The sequence below is a fragment of the Martes martes genome (assembly GCF_963455335.1).
Source record: "Martes martes genome assembly, chromosome: 16".
NCBI lineage: Eukaryota > Metazoa > Chordata > Mammalia > Carnivora > Mustelidae > Martes > Martes martes.
The window spans coordinates 63546626-63565408 of record NC_137904.1 but is presented as its reverse complement, the minus strand read 5'-3'; the positions used below and the strand labels follow the sequence as shown (position 1 = coordinate 63565408).

General features: G+C 63.3%; 1 protein-coding gene and 1 long non-coding RNA gene across 5 annotated transcripts in view; one reads left to right on the top strand and one right to left on the bottom strand.

Moving 5' to 3' along the window:
• Positions 1–5006, bottom strand: part of BAIAP2 (BAR/IMD domain containing adaptor protein 2) — a 63345-nt gene extending 58339 nt beyond the window's left edge. For 2 of the 4 annotated variants that reach the window (XM_080826018.1, XM_080826020.1), the window contains exon 1: positions 4827–5006. In XM_080826018.1, the coding sequence (XP_080682144.1) occupies positions 4827–4880 (54 nt within the window). In that variant the 5' untranslated portion in view covers positions 4881–5006. The remainder of the gene's footprint in view (positions 1–4826) is intronic. The other 2 variants (XM_080826019.1, XM_080826021.1) reach the window with 1 other exon arrangement.
• Positions 5007–5351: 345 nt separating this feature from the next.
• On the top strand, positions 5352–16078 carry LOC308357308. Its single transcript, XR_013968183.1, has 3 exons — positions 5352–5549; positions 6184–6266; positions 15355–16078. It is a non-coding gene; the product is annotated as an uncharacterized lncRNA (long non-coding RNA).
• The last annotated feature ends 2705 nt before the right edge of the window (positions 16079–18783 follow it).

Sequence of the window (18783 nt, the reverse complement as noted above, 5' to 3'; positions counted from 1 at the left end):
AGAAGCCCAGGCCCCCACCTCCCCTCAGGCCACTGGCTGGGGCCACCTGTGTCCGCTGCGCTGGGCCCTTCGAGCCACGTCCAGGTCATGCCGCCCACTCAGGGCCAAGAGTGATCAGCGCTGGGGAGGCGGGGGTTGGCTGGGTCCGTGCTGTCCCCAATTACTACGGCTGTTGTGGGTGGGTGGTAGCACGGTGCTGACAGCCCTGACAGTGTCCCAGGGCTCCGTCTCCAGGGGACACAGGTCTGCATCCCAGCAAGGTCAGCCTCCCCACCCTCAGGGGCCAGGAAGGCGACATAGGGCAGGCCCTGGCTCAGTGCACCTGGGGGTGAGAAAAGAGGACAGGAGCCAGCCTGGCCAGCAGCTCAGGACAGCCCCGTGCTGGACTGAGAGCTCAGGTGTCCCCACTGGGAGACGGCAGCATAAGCAACGTCCAGGGTGCCAGGCCAAGCAGACTGGGAACAAAAGAGCAGCAAGGCCTGTGGCCCACCCAGCCGGGCAGTGACGCTTCAGGGCTCTCCAGAGCGCGGCCCAGACCTGCAAACTTAGGAGAAGCGCCAGCCCGCCTCCCGGAGCCCAGGAGGAGGGGCCGAGGCCCTCTCGCACAGCAGCTAGTCCTCCCACAAAAGGCTGCCTGTCCCAGCCGGCACATCCAGGCCAGGGGAGGTAGGAAGGGGACAAGCCCTAAGAGAGCTTCACCGCAAAGCAGGGGTGTCACCGTGAACCAGACAGACACGAGACGCACTCCTGCAGTACCGCCAGTGCCTCGCCCTGCTGACAGCGCCCCAAAAGCCCAGGGCCAGCACTGGCCACCACTGTGACCTGGAGCATCAGATGCCCATGGGTCAGTCCCAGGAACCAAGCCGAGCTCCCAAACACAGGACATGTGTTCAGAGTAAGACCCATAGGAAAAGCGCAGGCAACACACGCCCAGAACTCTGGAACCGCAGGCCTGGGCCCGAGTGCCTCCAGGCCATACACCAGGTCCCCCGTAAGCCAGCAAGGGCCCTGTGCACGGAGCTGACGATCTCTGGGATGACTTGGGCACAAGGAGCTGCCACAGCCAAACACCTCAAGGTCAGTGCAACAGAGAAACTGCCCTTCACTGCCCCAGCTACCCCGGGAAGGGGGTGGGAGATGCACCCCTCAAATGCTAGCGGCAGGGACGGACAGGTGCCACGTAGCACATGCAGGAGAAGAGAAGCTCAGGCAGTCCCATCGGTGACAGCAGGCCCTGCCACCTTATCAGAATATAGGACCCCGATGGGGCACCCCGGAAAGTACCTTTAAAGCACAACCAACAAGCACCACACACACGCGTGCACACAAACTCGCGTCCACACTCACACACGTGTGTGCAGAGCTGGGCACGATGTGGGGACTCCTTGCCCCCTCCCCCCAAGCAGGCAGCAGCGGCTCCTCCCAGCAGGCGTTGCCGCTGCCAGGGAAGTGTCTCTCGGGGTGCCCGCACCTTCTCCAGCCGGCCCCCCCAGCGCTGGCCTCGCCGGACACCAGGCTGCTGAGGGCAGCAAACACTTTTGTGGGACTGCCCAGCCGTGGGAGAGGAGAAAGCAGGTCTGGGGTCAGCAGCACAGGACTTCCAAGGGCTCCCCCAAACACCCACCTGGAAAAGTGGGGGGGACCCAGTGGAGGGGAGTGGGAGCCGTGGGGAAAGCCAGCAGTGGGCTCTCACCTGCCCGGGCCGGCTCCCTCCTCCCGGTGCCAACACCCCCACCTGGCCCCCGCCTGGCCCCCCACCCCATCTCCAGGAGCCCCATATCACCCCCAGGGCAGCCACGGCGTGCACAGGCCAGCCTCCCCACAACAGCCCCGGGCTGACGACGACCAGACAGCCTCCGGAGACCAGCCTGGCCCTGCTGGCCAAGGGCCCGAGGCCACAGCCCCAGAAAGCACCTGCCCGAGGCTCTCCTAGGCAGTCTTCCTCCTCAGACCGTCTCCCACCTTCCCACATCCTCAGGCCCAGCGATGCTGCTGTGCCTAGGGAAGCTGCCGGAGCCACCACCCTGAAGGCTCATCAGGGCAGCCAACAGCCCAGCTTCTCTTGCCATAGAAAACCATGAGAAACACCCACCCGACAACTGCTCCCCAAACCCCCGCCCCAGGGACATGAGGTGAGCTACTCTAGAAGCCTCCTTCCAGCATGTGGGGTCACTCACAGGTCTCTCCCAGGAGAGCTGTGGTTTGGCTTAATTCTGAGCAGTAGATGCCTGCCCCGCCTCCCTCTGTCCCTCACTCCTGGCAACCGCCTGGGGCTGCCCCCAGACTAGGTCTTGGAAGCCAGGCTCTGCTCCCTGCAGCTCCAGCCCCACCAGCACCAGCCCTGTGCCTCCGCCCAGAAGGCTTCAGTACATGTCCCCTACCCCAGGTCAGAAGGTGAGCTCTCAGCGGCCACCTGGAAGCCATTCCGATTCTCTCCCTGCGCTGCTTCTGAAGGGCCCCAAGGACGGACGAGGCTCCCACAGGGACCGGGCCACGAGGACAGACACAGAAGTCCGAGGGGCTGATTCTCCAGAAAGGAGCACATTCCATTCCCACATCTTTAATCAGCAAAGCCAAGGACAAGCGGCCCTTGGCCCACTGCTCACTTCTTTGCCAAAGCAAACAGAGCTCAAAGCTGCTGCTGGAACAGTGCAGGGGACGCCGAGCAGGGCCACAGCCCGGCCACAGAGGCAGCATGGCCCCCCGACAGGACGTTGGCCCCGCCAGGACCACACGGACTGCTCTGGCTGCGCCCTGACTGCCTCGGTGCGGGCCGGTTCCGCCAGCCCCAGGGACCCACGCTGCCCCACCCGGGCCGGCTCAGCCACCGAATGCTGCGCTCCCCGGGGACAAAACACAAAAGGGTAAGAGAGTGCCAGCACTTGAAGACCTGGCAGGCAGTCGGGCCACCGAGCGTCAGGAAGAACACCGCCCACAGAGGCAACCTGGCGGCCTGGCAGTGCGGCGGACGGCGACCAGGAGCGCCCGCGGGGGCACAGCCCTGCGGACACCAAGGCCCGCTGGGGCCAGCCTCCCCGAGCTGCGGGCTCCACGCCACACTTGCCCCACGCGAGCTCACCAATCAGCTGCCCCGCAGACACAAAGCACAGGCTCGCCTGTTGAACGTGCACCGACACCCTCCAGCCGGCTTCCAGAGGGGTTCGAGGCCCCACACTTGGACCCTACCAGCTTCCTGCCACCATCCTGCCGGCGGATCTCACTTCAGATCTGCAGAGAAATCACAGCTCCACCTCGGAGCTGCTCAGCCGTAACGGCACGCCTCGCTGCCCAGGTTCTAAGAGTTTAAGTAAGGACGATCACGGGGCTCCCCGGAGTGTAGCCATGCCATGCACCCCTCGCGACCGTCACCACGAAAGTTCCCGTTTAATGGTTTCGTGGCAGAAGCGGGGAAAATAGGAAAGGGAGCCTCTGGCCAGCACTTCCCTTCCACCCCCTGCAATAATGAGCAAATGGTTACGGAACTAATGACTAATAATTTAATAAACCTCTCTTCCCTGACAGCGTTCGCACAGCACCACCACCAGAAGCGTATGCCACAGATTCTCTCTGACACCAAACGCAGACACCCCAGAGGCTGTTCCTCTTACGTGCCGACTCCCCACCAGCCTCCGACTCCTGCTCACCGGCAGCTCTAACATGGCTCCAGAACTGACTTGGCCAGTCCCGCCCGGCTGCAGGGTTCCCGCCGTGACCTCGCAGTAACTTTAAGACCTCTACCAGAACGCCTATTAGAGGACAGCCTGCCACCTGAAATCCAGCGGAGAGCAAAGGGGGCCACCCGGGAAGTCTCCCGGGGGGCCGCCCAGAGCCCAAGCGGGCTTACCGGGAGGGCGGCGCAGGCCACTGGCTAGGAAGGCACGGCCATAATTGTTTAACACAATTAGAAACTGTTGCTCTGCTGGGGCCTCCCGGCCCACTCAGTGGCCATGAACCAGCAGCTACCACACAGCCCCCCGCACCTCCACCTCCCAGCCCACCAGTTAACCCTCAGACCCGGTTCTGTAAGAAGCTTGGACGCCGGAGGCGGGAGTCTCCCTCTCGGGAACATGCCCGCGCGGGACTGCAGAGGACCCTGAGTCCCGGGGGGCCTGGGTCTGTGGTCCCCGGGGTGAGGATGTGAGCGGGCACAGTGGATACCGGAGAGACACCCCAGGCCCTGCTCATGTGGCCGAGGCACAGAACGACCTGGGAGGGCGCCTCGGAGGGGTCTCCCCGCGGGGCTCTGCGGCCCTCCGATGTGACAGTGACGGCGTGCAGGGGAGGACGCGAACCCCACTCTTCACACACATCAGAAGCAGAGGCAGGCGCGCCAGCCTCCTACACAATTAGTCTTCCCCTCCGCGGTTACATAAGATGACGGATTATCTGTCCACCCATCCAACCTGCCCGCGCGCGACCTCCCACCTGGGGCCCGTCCGCGACTGCCCGGGAAGGAGTTGGGCAAAGGGAAAGCCTGTTGACAAGAAAGTGCCCAAAGGCTTGCGTAACCGCGGCTGGAGGGGCCGCCACGGGGCCCCCACGCCGCCCGGGGGCGCAGGGCGACCGGCGGCGCGGCCCCCGCCCCCCACAGACCCCCGGCGGCCCCCGCCCCGCTCCGCTCCGGTCCGAGGGCCCGGTTCCCCGGCCGCCGGGGCGGACGCGCGGAGGGGCGCGCGGGGGCAGCGCGGGGCTGTCGGAGCGGGGCGCCCGCGCCCACCTGGGACCGGCTGGCTGGCGCCGGGTCCGCGCGGCCGCTCCGAGAAGACCCCCGAGGGCCGCGGGGCCGCGCCGGTCGGGCCCGAGAGCGCGGGCGGCGCGGGGCTCACCTTGTAGACGTTTTCCGTGAGCCGGTGCATCTCCTCCGTGCGCGACAGCGACATGGTGCTGGTCCGGCGGCACCGCGGAGCGGGGGCACGGGCGGCGGGCGGCGGGCGGCGGGCGGCGGCGGCGGCGGCGGCGCGACGGGCGCGGCAGAGACGGGCGGTCAGCGCGCGGAGCGGGACCAGAAACGCGGCGCCCCGTCGGCGACGGCCTTTATAACCGCCCGTGCCCCGCCCCCCGCAGGCCCCGCCCCCCGCACACGGATCACCGCCCCCGGCCGCCCGCCCGCCCCCGCCCGGCCGCGCCGCTGCCAGGCAACCGGCAGGCCCCGCCCCCGCACCGCCCTTCCCATTGGTGGGTTCCGGAGACGGGGGAGGGGGCGGGGCCCGCGGGCCGGCTGCAGGCAGCGATTGGCCGGCGGCGCTGTCGATCGCAGGGGAGGAGGCGGAGGCGCGGCGCGGGCCGCGGCCCTGGGAACAGCCTGGGGGCCGGGCGACAGCCGGGCTGGGGGCGGGGCGGCGTGGGCCGGAGGCGCTGGAGGAGGGGAGCGGAAGGTGGGGGAGCGGGGGCGCTGCGGCGGGCGCGCGTGGGGGCGGCTCTTCGCCGAGTCGCGAGTCGGGGCGGCCTTTGGGCGCCGCTCCCTGCAAGCAGCGGGGGGGCCCCCGGGCGGCCGTGCGGGCGCGAGGACGGACGGAGAGACCGCCCGGCCCAGACCCGGAGTGTCGGAGGTGAGCGTGAGGCCGGCTTGGTCTCGGGCGGAGAGGAGGATGGGCTGGAGGCCCTTGGGGAGTGGGCCCTGGGCGGGGGGGGTACCTGGGGTGGGCCCTGGGGCGAGGACCCTGGGCGGTGGGCTGTGGGGGGATGGACCCGGGGTGGGGGTGCGTCCTGGAGGAAGATCTGGGAGGGGAGGACACTGCGGGGGGGTGGCCACGGGGGGGGCGGTGGCCACGTGGGGGGGTGGGCCCTGAGGACAATCCTGGAGAGGGGAGCGTCCTGGCAGACGGAAAGGAGAATTTGCCGGGAAGGTCGTCGAGGGGGCGGACGGGGTGGGGTGCGGAGAGAACCCGGGGGGCTGCGGGGGGCGCCCAGGGGAGGAGAGGACGCTGCGGGGGCAGACGACCCTGCTGGGGGCAGTTTCTGTGGGGAGGGATCAAGGGATCCGACAGAGCTGGTGGTCTTGAGGACTTTGGGGGGGGGGTTCGGCTGGGGAAGCTGACCACGCTGGCCCCGGGGCTCGCGGTGGCGCTGCTGCGAAGAACGTTGGCGTGAGTTGGAGTGACACGGAGGGATGCAAACTCTGGGGGCAGATCCGAGTGTTTCCCTCTGACGAAGCCTGACACTCTCTGCCGGCCTCTCGTCTAGGACAGTCGCTTCCACGCATCCTCGAGTGCAGGTGCCCTGGGGGACGCAGACCCGGAGACGGCTGTGGACAGAGCGGGACCAAGGCAAGTGCTGAAGTCCCGGCGCCCGCAACCCAAGCGGACTGCGCCCCTCCGGGAGGCGTGCCGGGAGGAGTGAGGGAAGGGGAGCTCCTCTGCAAGCCTCCATCACAGGCAGCTCCTCTAGGCTGTTTCCTTGCTGACCCCAGGTCCGGCTTCCTGCTTTCCCTTTAGCGCTCGGTGCTTTCAGACGGACCCTGTGTGTGTAGATCCCGGGATTCTTTTGGTTGCGAGCGACAGAAAGCCGGCCCAGATCAGATCTGACGCCTGGGATGTTTACCTGCTTGTTGGGACTGTCGTCCTGCCCTTCTCTGCCCTTTTTTCCAGGCCAGCTTGGTGCGGAGCCTGCTTCCAGCGAGCCAGCCCTACGACTGACATCCGTTGACCTGACCGGGGTCAAGGGTGGGTGGAGGGTAGAGCTGTTGCCCGCCCGAAGGGAAGTGACGTGGTTGAGACCAGAAGAATGACAGGCGGAGGCTGGCAGGAAAACCGGGGAGGGGGGTCTCATCCCTGTGGGAGGGGACCCAGCCTGGAGAGTTCTGAGCTGTCTGCTCCCGTCAGTCTCAAGGCAGTAGAGGGAGGAGAGGGCCCTCTCCAGAGAAGCATCCGTCGGCCTAAGCCCTGCCCCGCCCTCTCGAGGAGCTCCTGCTCTTGGCTGCCCACCTCCCGCCCCGGGGAGGGCTCGCTCACTTTTGGTAGCGGTTGAGGTAGGGGGCCCACTCAGAGCCTAGCCTGCCTTCCCGGCGTGTGGACGGCCCTGCAGCCCATCCCGGGGCGGGAAGCCATCAGGCAGCAGCCGCCACCAGTGGAAGGGGAGGAGGATCGCCCTGAGCGTCCTCGAGAACCCCGGCAGGGCTGATGGCAGATGCGGAGGGAGCCGTGGGCGAGGCCGTCGTAGCAGGGCCTGGCGACCTCTCCGAGCCACCACACTCCAGAAGGGTCTCGGCACAGGTGTGCCCACTCCTTTGGCTGCGAAGGAGACGTCAGTGGGGGTCTGAGCTCCCGCCTGGGAGACCCCAGGGCTCTCTGAGGGTTTTCTTCATTTTGTGGAAGCCCCTTCCAGTGGCGATGGTGTCTGGGGCAGGGCTAGAGCCAAGGGTGAGGGCCTAGGGTCCGAGCAGTGGGCAAGGCTAGAGGGTGGGCTGGGTGCTGAGAGTTCGGCTCCAGTGCCAGCCCCCGGAGTTAAGGCGGCATCCTTGTCTGGGCACCTTTTTATTTGGGAGGCGTTCAGAGCCCTTTATAAAGCCCACCTGGTTCCTTCTTTCCTTAATTCAGAGTGTGTGGGGGGCTGTGGGATTGAACGCCCTGCCTGGAGGTCGGCAGTCAGTGCAGCTGCGAGTCACTGCCTACACTCGGGGTCTGGCCCGCCCCCTCCCAGACCCGCGAGAGGAAGGTGCTGTCATGATGGGGAAGTGGAGAGGGTCAGCGTGAGGGCCAGCGCAGCCGAGACGGGCAGCTCCCGGCACACCACAGACCAGGGCGGTGTCCGTCCTGCGCTAGGACCAGAGCTGGGGGGCAGCTCAGGCATCCCCGAGAAGGCTCGGGCTCCGGCCCCCTGGAGCCACCTGCTTCCCTGTCAGTTCTCACGTCCGGTTCTCCCCTCTGCGGCCTGCGTGACCCGGGCGGTATGTAGCCACGTGGGTCTTCAGCACCCAGCCCTGAGCATGAGGGTCCCCGGTCCGGATGCATGTGAGCTGCGGGGCCGCGTTTGGAGGCGAGAACCTGACGGTGCCAACCCCGGCTCAGCGGCCCACAGCCCGGGCGGCCCAGGAGTCGAGGGCTGGGAGCGGGAAGAATAAAAGTGCGTGTCTGCATCAGCTTATTTTAGGCGCGTTACATAAGCGGCTTCGTCCCGGCGTCACGTAGGGAGGGGGTCTCAGATTTAATTACAGGATGACAGCCTTTGCTTTTCAAGCAAGCTGTTCTCCTGGCAGGCAGGCACAAGGATTTGTGAGTTTTTGCTAAACAGAAGGAGAGCTTTCTGAGGTGGCTGCCCAGCGGAACTTCGAAGGGCCTTCAGCTCCGCGCCCCTTGCTGCCTGACCCGGGGTCTGCTGAGCTTGGCCGAAAGGGTGGCCGTTTGGCTCCGACCACAGGGACGCGTGCGCTTGCTGGGCGAGGGGGCCGTCTCTCTCTCCCTCCGCCTTCCTCCTTCCTCCGGCTCTCAGAGAAGGAGCAGCCAATCCAGGCTCCTCCTCCTTTTCTCCTTCTTGGATTAAAGCTCTTATAACGGGTAACCAGAAAGTTCCAGGGCAAGAGGGACGGGTGTACCTATCAGGACCTCGCCTTTCCCATCCGCCCTGGCTTGCACTACTGACCGCATCCACACCAGGTGCCCCGGGTGACCGGCCTGGGCCAGGGTTCCGGCACGGCCGTCCGACTGTGTCCAGAGGACCGTGTTCTGGGTCCTGGCCATGCCCACGTTCTCTGTGACCGTCCGCTGTATCAGTGAGAAAGCTCACAGGTCAGGGGGACTCCTGCCTCCTGCCAGCAGCAAGGTCACCTCTGCGGCCTCTGGCACAAGAGGACGGCCGCATTTCCTGCCTCCGGTGAGGCCTGGTGTCACCGGCACAGTCTACTCCCCTGGCCTCCGTGAGCCCCATCCCGGGGGGAGAGGGGCAGGGCCTGGGGAGACTCGAGGTGCAAACAGCCAGGAAAACACCGAGAACTATACCTTCCATGTGGCGAGCCCTCAAACGTTTGAGAGGTCGTTGTCAGTGGCCCTTAGTCGGACGTGTCTAGCAAGCACCCAGATGCCACGTAGAAAGACACGTGAGAAGCTGCCCTTTAAAAGGGGGTTTCTCCAGAAGACTCCGCAGCCCTTCGTGTGGGCTGCGCGTGGCCACCGCCTTCCCGCAAGCACGGGAGGCAGATGAGCTTTTTTTTGTGTTTTAAGATTTTATTTATTCATTTGACAGACAGAGATCACAAGCAGGCAGAGAGGCAGGCGGAGAGAGCGGGAAGCAGGCTCCCCGCTGAGCAGAGAGCCCGATGCGGGGCTCGATCCCAGGACCCTGAGACCGTGACCTGGGCAGGCGAGCTTCCCTGGGAGACGCTGACAAGCACCCTGCAGCCGGGGCCCCAGCTTGTCACCGTGACCCCATTGGCCCCGACATGAGAGAAGGCCCTTCAGCTCCGCAGTCTTCCTCCCGGGACCTCACCGCGGTGTAATCTCCATAGAAACATCCCATAATCCCAATGGAGGGATGGTCCCAGAGCCTCCCTCCCCCCCAAAATTGCCGGGCCCTCCCAAACCAGGGACGTGAGAGGCGGCTCGGCCCAGAGGAGCCTGGGGAGGCATGACGACCGGGGCGGAGAGGGTGTGACAGGAAAACCAAGGACGTCTGAGCAGAGTGGACTTCGGTTACGAACAGCGAGCCGGGCGGGTTCCCGGTCTGGGCCGGGCAGCGCCGCACCGGTGGGAGGTGGTGACGACTGAGCACGCGGGGTGGACCTTCCCGATAACTGTTTATGTTGAAAACTGCCCAGAAATGAAAAGCGTATTCAGGGGGGCACCAGCCTCTATGCGGCCCGCAGCCCCCGAACCCACGCCCCCCTGAACCCCGCTTCTGTGGGGCCAGCGGGTGGAGCCGTCGCCCCGTCCCCACGGAGGGCATCCCAGGCCGGGTCTGTGGACGGCGGCGCGGCTCCGTGCAGGAGGGTGGCCTCGGTGTGAGGCCGCCAGCGGTCAGCGAGGGCAGGATGGGGTCCCGCCGCCCAGAGGAAGGCTGTTTCCCTTCCGCGCCCGGGCTGGGTACTCACGTTTGCACTTTCCCCAAAACCTGCTTGTCTTCGACCTGAACGCAGCTTGAAGGCTTTTTCCTCTGTAGTCAGCACGTGGGCCCTGGACGGGGCAGCTTCAGCCCGGGCCCGGAGGGGTCTGTGCTCAGGGAGACAGACGTGGGAGCACAGGGCGTGCGTGGGGCGGCGGGGTGGGGGGGGTCTGAGCAGAGCCCTGCCTGGGCAGGGCCCCCGTCTCTCAGGTCTCCGGGGTGGGGAGCGCGCTCAGCTGTCCCACACGGAGGAAGACGGAGGGGCACCGGACAGGCTCAGGAGCGGCGTCCAGCCCGCCCTCCGGCCTGTAGCTGCGGGGCTGTGGTGTCAGCCCTCCTAGCCAGGCAGCCTAGAACGTTCCCCCAGCTTTCCTGCTGGCCAGGCCTGCGGGAGGGCCGGAGGGGGCTCCCCTCGGTGGAGGAGACGGAGGTGCTGGCCGCCCGGCAGAGCTGGGTGGGAGAGGTTCCCCAGCAACCAGCCCCCTTACATAATCGCCTCGGCGTGACTCCAGGGGCCGTGGGAGGCGGCGCGGGGGTGAGCACCGGGGCGCGAAGAGGCTCGACTTTCTCTCCGGGGCTCCTCCCCACTCTGCCTGTCGGCGTCATCCTGCGTCTGCGAGCTCGGGCACCCACCTGCCCATCGGAAGGCGGGAGCTGACACTGCAGATTGAAACAGTCGGGTCCCTGGGCCTCCCTGTGCCCCGTGGGGCGCAGGGCAGGCAGGGCAGGCCGCTCTAGGGCGCCCCGGGGCCCCCTCTGTGTGGGGTCGGGTGCGGAGGGGCCCTCGGGGAACTGGTGAGGCAATGAGGCCCCAGGGAGCACTGTCACTTGGTGACCCAGGGAGGGTCGGGAAGATGGGGGCTGCATCGGGAAGATCCGCGCTCGCTGCCCCTCCTGCCCGAGGCGCCGTCTTCGAGTCCTTCTCTCTGCATCTCAACGGACTTGAGTGGCCCGACGGTGACGGGAAGGGTGGTTTGGAGCAGGGAGGAGGGGACGTGTTCTCTGGAGTCGGGGCTTGGGGGACGCCCTGGAAAGCGGGGCCTGTCCTGTCCCGGCGGCCCTCCCCGTCGAGGCGGCCCCCAGCCCGGGGCGCTGCCAGGAGCCCGCAGACGGCACTGCCTGGCGCACGCAGATGGCTCCCCTGCCCAGGGCCGCTGCTTCTAATTTCAGCTGCTGGAGGCTCCGCTCACTCTTTTTTTTATTCCATGTTTATTTAAAGCCAGATTTTAAAATGTTGTCTTCAGCCCTGAAATCTTTTTCTTCTCACTGCAGGTCTGAAAGCCCCGGGGGAGCATGGAGGCCCACTCGGCCTGGGCCGTAGGTGGCCTCTGGGGGTACAGAGCGGCCCCACTGTCCCGCATGGTCATGGACGTCTGCCAAGACTGGCCTGCACATCCCTGGTTACCACTGCGGGCTCCCTGCCACCTCCGTCTGGGGGGCTCCTCCTGCAGGGGCCTCTGTTGGGCCAGGTGTGTCCCTTGGATGTGGCCCCGGGGCCAGCAGGCAGCCCCTGCCTGGTGAGGCAGCACCAGCTTCTGCCCTTCCCGGCACTCAGCACCGCCCCCTCTTCTCATGTGATTGGGAACCAGGGACGTCCAGAGGGCACGCTCGCTGTGTGGACGTGACGCTGGGCCAGTGTGACAGCCGTCCGTGTATGCACATGCCGGACGGCGGGAGGAGCCACAGGCCCAGCCCGAGTGGGTGACCGGTGCTCCAGAGGTGTGAGGTCCCGTCCCCTTGGGTCGCATATGAGTACGGTTAGCCTCTGCTGCCGCTCAGCTGAATGTGCTAGGATAACCAGGATAGAACCGGCCAGGCAGAGAGCGGAGCGGGCTGAGGGGGCCAGGCTGGCTCCGGGCACCGGGGTGTGTGCAGGTGGACACCCGTGGGGGACAGAGGGCATTTGGCTACGAGCTCCTGGAGCCAATGGTAGGGAATTCCGGGAAGAGGGGGCTGGGGTCTTGGGAAGAGTGACGACCCTAATCCAGGTCCCCAGACCAGCCAGACCAAGAAGCCAAAGAAACACGGGGCCTCTGGCAGGGGCTGGGTGGGACGCTGGGCCAGTCCCTTCTGCGGTCCCTCCAGGACAAAGGCTGCCCCTGGGGCTGGCGTCTCAAGGGAGCCAGGCTACCGCCACACTTTCAGATCTCAAAGAAGTGTGGAGTTTCAGCTACTTCCCCGCCAGGTGTGGTCGGAAGGTGACATGACTGAGAAAAATCCTATTGGTGTCTAGCTCGGGATGTGGTTTACTCCACCAGGCTTCTCTCTCTCTCTCTCTCTCAAAAACGGGAAGAAACAGACATCTGTAGAGAAGCTCCTGGAGACTTCGGCTGTCACCTGGATGTCCATGTGAAAAGAACACTCCCTCGTGGGGAAAACCACTTAAACAGCTTGGGGGTGACATTTAACCCCCAGGCCGACCATGTGGCCTTTGCAGAGTGTCACTCTGTGGGGACAGAAGTGAGGCCCCAGGGGAGGTCTGGCAGCTCGGCTCCTAATTCACACCCAGATTCCGGGACTCTCTCTGCGCCCCAGGCGCCCACAGTCCTTTGTGTGGCCTCGGGCTGGTGGCTGGGCGCATTGTAATCTTCCCTCATTCTTTGGCTTGCAGATTTCCCGCTGGGAACGTCAGTGACCCTGATTCTGCTTTTGGAGAGTAAAAGCCAAGACTTCCCGCAGGGACACGGGCTCCTGGTTGGAGAGCCGAGGGCGGCTTTCAGGGCAGCGTGGCTGGAAAGTTGAGCTGGTCATTTGCGGGCGGTGGGGACAGGTCTGGTCGACTGGGAGTGTCAGTCCTAGGACACCCCTGCGGGGGCTTTACTGGACGTGCGCCTGCCTATCTTCTGAGGGAGGTTCAGAGGCCGAGGCGGAAAGTGCGTTTGAGTCTGTGCTGAGCTCCGCCCGCAGGAGCAGGATCCCCGCATCCCGGCTTTGGGTCTGCAGAGAGGACGTGGGACACTGGCCTGGGCCAGGGGGCAGGGACTCCGCATCAGGAAGCCTTCACTGCCACCTGGTGGATGGCCCAGAAAGGTGATGTGGGCACGTGGCAGGTGCAGAGAGGGGTGGCCCGGGCAGGGCCGTGTCTGGAAGGTGCAGAGCATCCTCGAGGCCAGCCGGGTGGACGAGGCTGCAGGGGTGGGTGGGATGGTGACAGGGACGGGGCTGCCACGGGCTCCGGGCGTGGCTGTCCTGGTGCTTGTCCCTGAATCTGGGCAGTCGGCAGGTGGCTGCAGGGCTGGGTCTGAGGGCCGAGAGATTCTCCCATGATGTTCCACCTCCCGGCAGCCTGTCCTGGGGCGCGGCGAGGAAGGGAAGGTCCTACGTGTGCGAGAGGAGGCTCAGCGTGGCGCAGACATGGGCTGGAGCCTGGGCGGGGGGGGGCCCTGCCCCAGCAGCTCTGGCTGCGCCCGGAACCCGCTGGCTGTGCTCTGCGACACCTTGTTTAAGCTTGAGGCGAAAGTCACGTAGCAGAGCAAACGTTTTTATAGTACGCGGTTCCGTCCACGTGAGACACCTCTAGGGCGTTCACGGGGCTCCGCGTCTCCTATGTCCAGTCCCGGAACTGTGTCAGCAGCACGGAGGGCGCCCCGTCCCCGTCCCCGCCCGCTCCGCTCGCCCCGGCGCCTGCTCCCTGTGGCCGCGGTGCCCCACACCGTGTGACCGTCCGCGTCTGGCTCCTTTCTTGGGGGTCCGCCCGAGCGGCAGCTCCTCGTGCCTGCAGCGCGTGGGGGCCCAGCGCGTGCTTGTCCGTCCACAGCGGCCCGGGGAGGGTCTGCGCCTCCGGGGGGACCGGGGGCCACGTGGCCGCCGCACTCCCACGTGCGTGCCTGTTCCCACGCCTGTTCTCGGGTCCCTGGTGGGTGTCTCTAGGGGTGGGACTGCTGGGTCACGTGGTGCCCCTGTTTGGTTGTTTCTCCTCGCGACTCATGCCACATGTCCCCCCCCAGCACCGCGCGAGGCTTGGACTTCGCCACCTCCTCACCAGCCTGTGTTCTTTGCTGTTTGGTTCTGGCCGTCCTGGTGGATGGAAGGTGGGGTCTCTGGTGGTTTCGATTTGCATTTCCCTGAAGCCACGTGACGATGGGGACCTTGGCGTATGCGTGGCACTTTTCTTGGAGGAGCCAGATTTCTCTAGAATTTCGTGGCTTTATTTCCGAAGTCCACCGGGGAAGTGAGCCCCAGAGGCCAGACGGCTGCTCTCAGAGGCTTCTGACCCAAACTCGGCCCCATCCCCCCGGCTAACGGAGGGACTCCCTGGACCCGGTTCAGCTGCGTCCTGCGGCCCAGGCAGAACCCCAGAAGCAGCAAGGACCACGGGCCACTCTGTGAGCGGAGCGATTCCTGGGTGCCTTCCAGATGGAGCCCCCGGGCCTGAAGACGGTCCCGGGCTGTCCGGCTTCTCAGGTGTGTGTGAGGCCCTGCAGCCCCCCTGCCCCCCGCCCTGCCCAGTGCTCTCGGGGAAGACACAGGGCAGCCGCCGTCAGACGCGCAGAGTGAATGGAAGTGCTGACCTACTGCCCGCGGACGCCGTGGGTGGGAGCCCAGACCATCTGCGGCCCTGGCAGGACCAGGCTGCCAGGTGGTGGCCGGGAGCCGGGGAGCCGGGCTCCAGCAGCCTCCCGAGGCCTCTCACCGCCAGCCCCTAGGACAGCCTTGTCACATGGAGGCCGGGACCTGGGCGGGGTTCCCTCTGTATCGAGGGGGGCCTGCCGGAAGCTCCCTCGCCGCGCCCCCACAAAGAGCTGCCAGTATCGAAGGGTCGTGAACCAGATTTTCGGAAAGCGACGCTCCCGGACGCTCCCACAGGGCAAGCTCTGGACCTTGTCCCTTTTCCCGGTTCCGAGCGGGAGCCCTGGCCTGTCACTTGTTCCTCTGTCCTGGGCGTGGCCAGTCCGTTTCCCGAGGCTAAAATTCTGATTTGTTTCCAGGGTTCGTTGCTAATAAACAAGCATGTATGGGATTTCGTACAGTGGCCTGGTAGCCCGTGAGCTCACTAAACCTGCTGGGTAGTTCTCGCAGGCCGCCTGTACGTTCCTGCGGGGTTCCTCTGTGTACACAGCCGTGTTGCCACAACTAGACACTTTCCTTCCTTCCCGACACGTGTGTTTCTGAGTTCTCTCCTGCTGCTGCCGGGCCCCTCAGGGGGACACCGAGTAGACGCCGTCAGAGCAGTCCCCACACCTGGTTCCCCATCTCACGGGGGAAGAGCTTCCAGTCTTGGCCAGTGAACCCGCTGTTAGCTGTCGGGTTTGCAGACGGCTTTTATAGAGAAGTTCCCTTTCTCTCTAGTTTGCTGTTTTTGTTTTTGTTTTTTAATGACAGATGTGGGATTTTGTCAAATGCCTTTCTTGCATCTGCCGAGGAGATCGTCGTCAGACCGCCTCCTCCCGTCTGCTGATACGGAGTCACACCGACCGATGTCCGCGCGCTGAGCTGACCGTACGTTTCCGGCGTAAACCCCACGTGATTCATCCCAGAACCGTCACGCCGGGATCAGGACCCGTTCTTACACACTCCTGGCTCGCCTGGCTCCTATCATGCCGGATGCGGGTGGAGCTCGCGGGGCAGTGCTCCCTCATCGGCTTTCCCTGGGTTTCGGTGGAGTCGCGAGGATGCCTGCCCTCGGCGTCTGGGCGGACCGGATGCTCAGCGGACACGAGCACGCGGCCTGTCCTCGCAGCCTCGACGAGCTGCCTGGTGTGTGGCTTCCAAGGAATTTGTCCATTTCTTCAAGACTGACGAATTTACACGCACAAAACTAGTATTTCCTTAATGTCCTTCTAATGTTTATAGGGTCTCTGGCGATGGTTCCCTTTCATTCCTGATGTAACTGGTGCCTCCTTTCCCTGGTCAGTCTGGCTCAGGCTCATCAAGTTGACTGAGCTTCCCAAATAACTTTTTGCTGTCATTGATTTTTTCTTTCACGTTTTTGTCTTCATTGATTTCTGCTATGACTTCCTTTGTTCTCATTACTTCGGATTTAGTTTACCCTCTTTCTAATTAATTAAGGTGAAAGTTTAGCTTATTGATTAGAAAGTTCCCTTTTAAAAAAAGTAAGCGTTTAGTATCATGAATTTCTTTTCGAGGAAAAGAAGCGTTACTTCAGCTGCAGTCCACAAACGTTCATGTGTTCATGCTCGTTCAGTTTAAAATATTTTCTAATTTCTCTTGGGAATTCCTTTTTGCCCCTGTAACTGTTTATATCTGTGCATCTTTCAGAGATCGGTCATTGATTTCCAGAGTCATTACGTGATGGTCTGAGATCCCATTTTGTAGGATTTCAGTTTTTCCTTAATTTGTTCAGGTGGACGGCATGGCCCAGGACACGGTGCACGTTGGCGTGTGTCCCGTGTCACATGACGAGGTGTGCTCCGCTGTGGGTGACTCGGTCCGGCTGGTCTGTACCCTGGAGAGGCTGGCTGCCTGTCTAGCCTCCGAGAGACGGTCAGTCCTTCAGTTCTGCCGGCTTTTGCTTCCTTAGTGTTGAAGTCCCGTGGTTTGGGGGTACGCGTCTTGGGCTGTGATGCCTCTGTCACATAACGTCCCCCGTCTCTGGCGATACGCGTCTTGAAGTCCGCGCTGTCTGGTGCTGACACGGCCACGCCAGCTTTCCCGCGATTCTTGTCTCCGAGAGGTATTCTCGCCACCTTTCTCCTTTTTACCTGCCTTTACACTAAAGTGGGTTTCTCCGAGATACCATAATTAGGCTTTTTCATTTTCATTCCTGTCTGGCAATGTCTTCACTTGGTGTGTTCGGACCGTTCATGGTCAGCGTAGGTGTTAAGAACTGAACTTAGATCTACCTCTTTATTGCTCTGTTTGTGCCTCTGTTTCCCCTTTCCTGCCCTTTGCCAGAGTGTTCGAACATCTCACTATCGCACTTCACCTTCGCTCTTTCTGGCCGCGTGTGCGCACGCGTGTGTCTGGTCGCACGAGGGGGCTCGGCCACGCGCCCGGCCTCCCGCAAGGATCCGGAGTTAACTAGATGCTCTGCCCCTCCCGTCGCGTCACCGCTGTGGGCGTCCGCAAGTGTTAGGACTTTTGCTTTCAGCAGTCACGTGTATGTTTAAAAACGAGAGGGAAAATGACCTGTGTACTCAGACGTGACCGTTTCTGCTGCTCATCCCCCGTCCCCGAAGACACACGTGTCCTTGTGGCGTCGCTTCTTGGTGGCCCGAAAAGCGTCTCTGGCAGCTCCCTCTGGAGCCCGTCTGCACGACCGCCTCTTACTTGCCCTTTGCCCAGGACCGTCTCCGTCTTTCCTTCCTTCCCAAAGCATGTTTGGATGAGACAGTGAACTCCGGGCTGACCGCCGTCTGCCGGCTCGTTCCAGACCCTGCTGCCCCGTCTTCTGGCCTCTGTGGTTTCTGATCCCAACTGCTTGTTCGGATCATTGGTCCTCTGGACAGCTTTCATTTCACCTAGAGCCTTCTAAATTTTTTTTTTCTTTGCCTTCAACTTTTTATCAATTTAGTTATGATATGTCTGGGCACGGCTTTCCTTGGATTTGTGCTGGTGCCGGGGGGGGTGGTCACTGCAATTTTACATCTGTAAGTTGAAGTCTTTCCTCAAATGCGAGAAATTTTTGGCCAGTCTTTCTCCATTTCTTCCCCCTTGCTATCATGTTTCTCCTCTCTTGGGATTTTTTTTTAAAGGTTTTATTTATTTATTTGACAGAGAGACACAAGCGAGAGAGGGAACACAAGCAGGGGGAGTGGGAGAGAGAGAAGCAGGCTCCCCGCTGAGCAGAGAGCCCCATGAGGGACTCGATCCCAGGACCCTGAGATCATGACTTGAGCCGAAGGCAGATGCTTAACGACCGAGCCCCCCAGGTGCCCCTCTCTCGGGATTTTAATAACACAATGTTGGACCTTCTCGTCCTGTCTCACTGGTCCCCCTGGCATGGACGAGCCCCCACTCTTCTGTGTCTTCTCCGGACCCGACGATTTCTGCTGGCTGATCATCCAGCTCATACGGGCTTTCCTGGACACCTCCTCTCTGCGATGGAGCTTGTTTTTTTGGATTTTTGGTATATCTTCCAGTTCTGAAATACGCATTTTGCTCGTGTCTTCTCTGCTCCTCAGCTAAGATTTTCCGTCTGTTTCCAGCGTGTTTAACTTGACCTTCTGGGATGTAGCTGCCGTCCTTGCTTTCATGTGTTTGAAAATTCCACCACCTGGATCTGAGCTGGTATCTGTGACTGTCTTTCCCCTGGGAAACTGGTCACAGATACCAGCTTTGTATGGTGACTGACTGGGGGTTGTAAATCCGGCATCCGGGATGCCGTGTTGACTCTAGGTCTGTTATGATCCTCAGAATGATTTTTGTCCAGCAGCCTGTCAGCCTGGCTGGTTCAGACCACAGGTTGTGCCGACCTCCAGTGGGCACTGTGAGCTTCGAGTGTTCTTGTGCATGTGACCGGGGCAGCAGGCGTCCCTCCTGAGTTTGTGGCCAGTGAGTGACCATGGAGAGCTGACAGCACCAGAAGCCCACGTGTTGTCGGGACAATGCCCCACACCCTGCCTCATGTCCCCCCATTTTCTCCCTGGATATGGCAGGGTTTCAGGGAGACCCTAGGGGGTGGCCGTAAGTGGGGAGGGGGCACATGCCTCCTCAGGGCAGGGCATATGGGGGCCAGGAGACCCCCATCTATAACCGGCAGCCCCTATTCTATAACTGGGTGCCCAACCCCATCCTGGATGGTGCCCCCATCTCATCCTGGGTGCTCCCTCCTCCTAATTCCCCATCCCC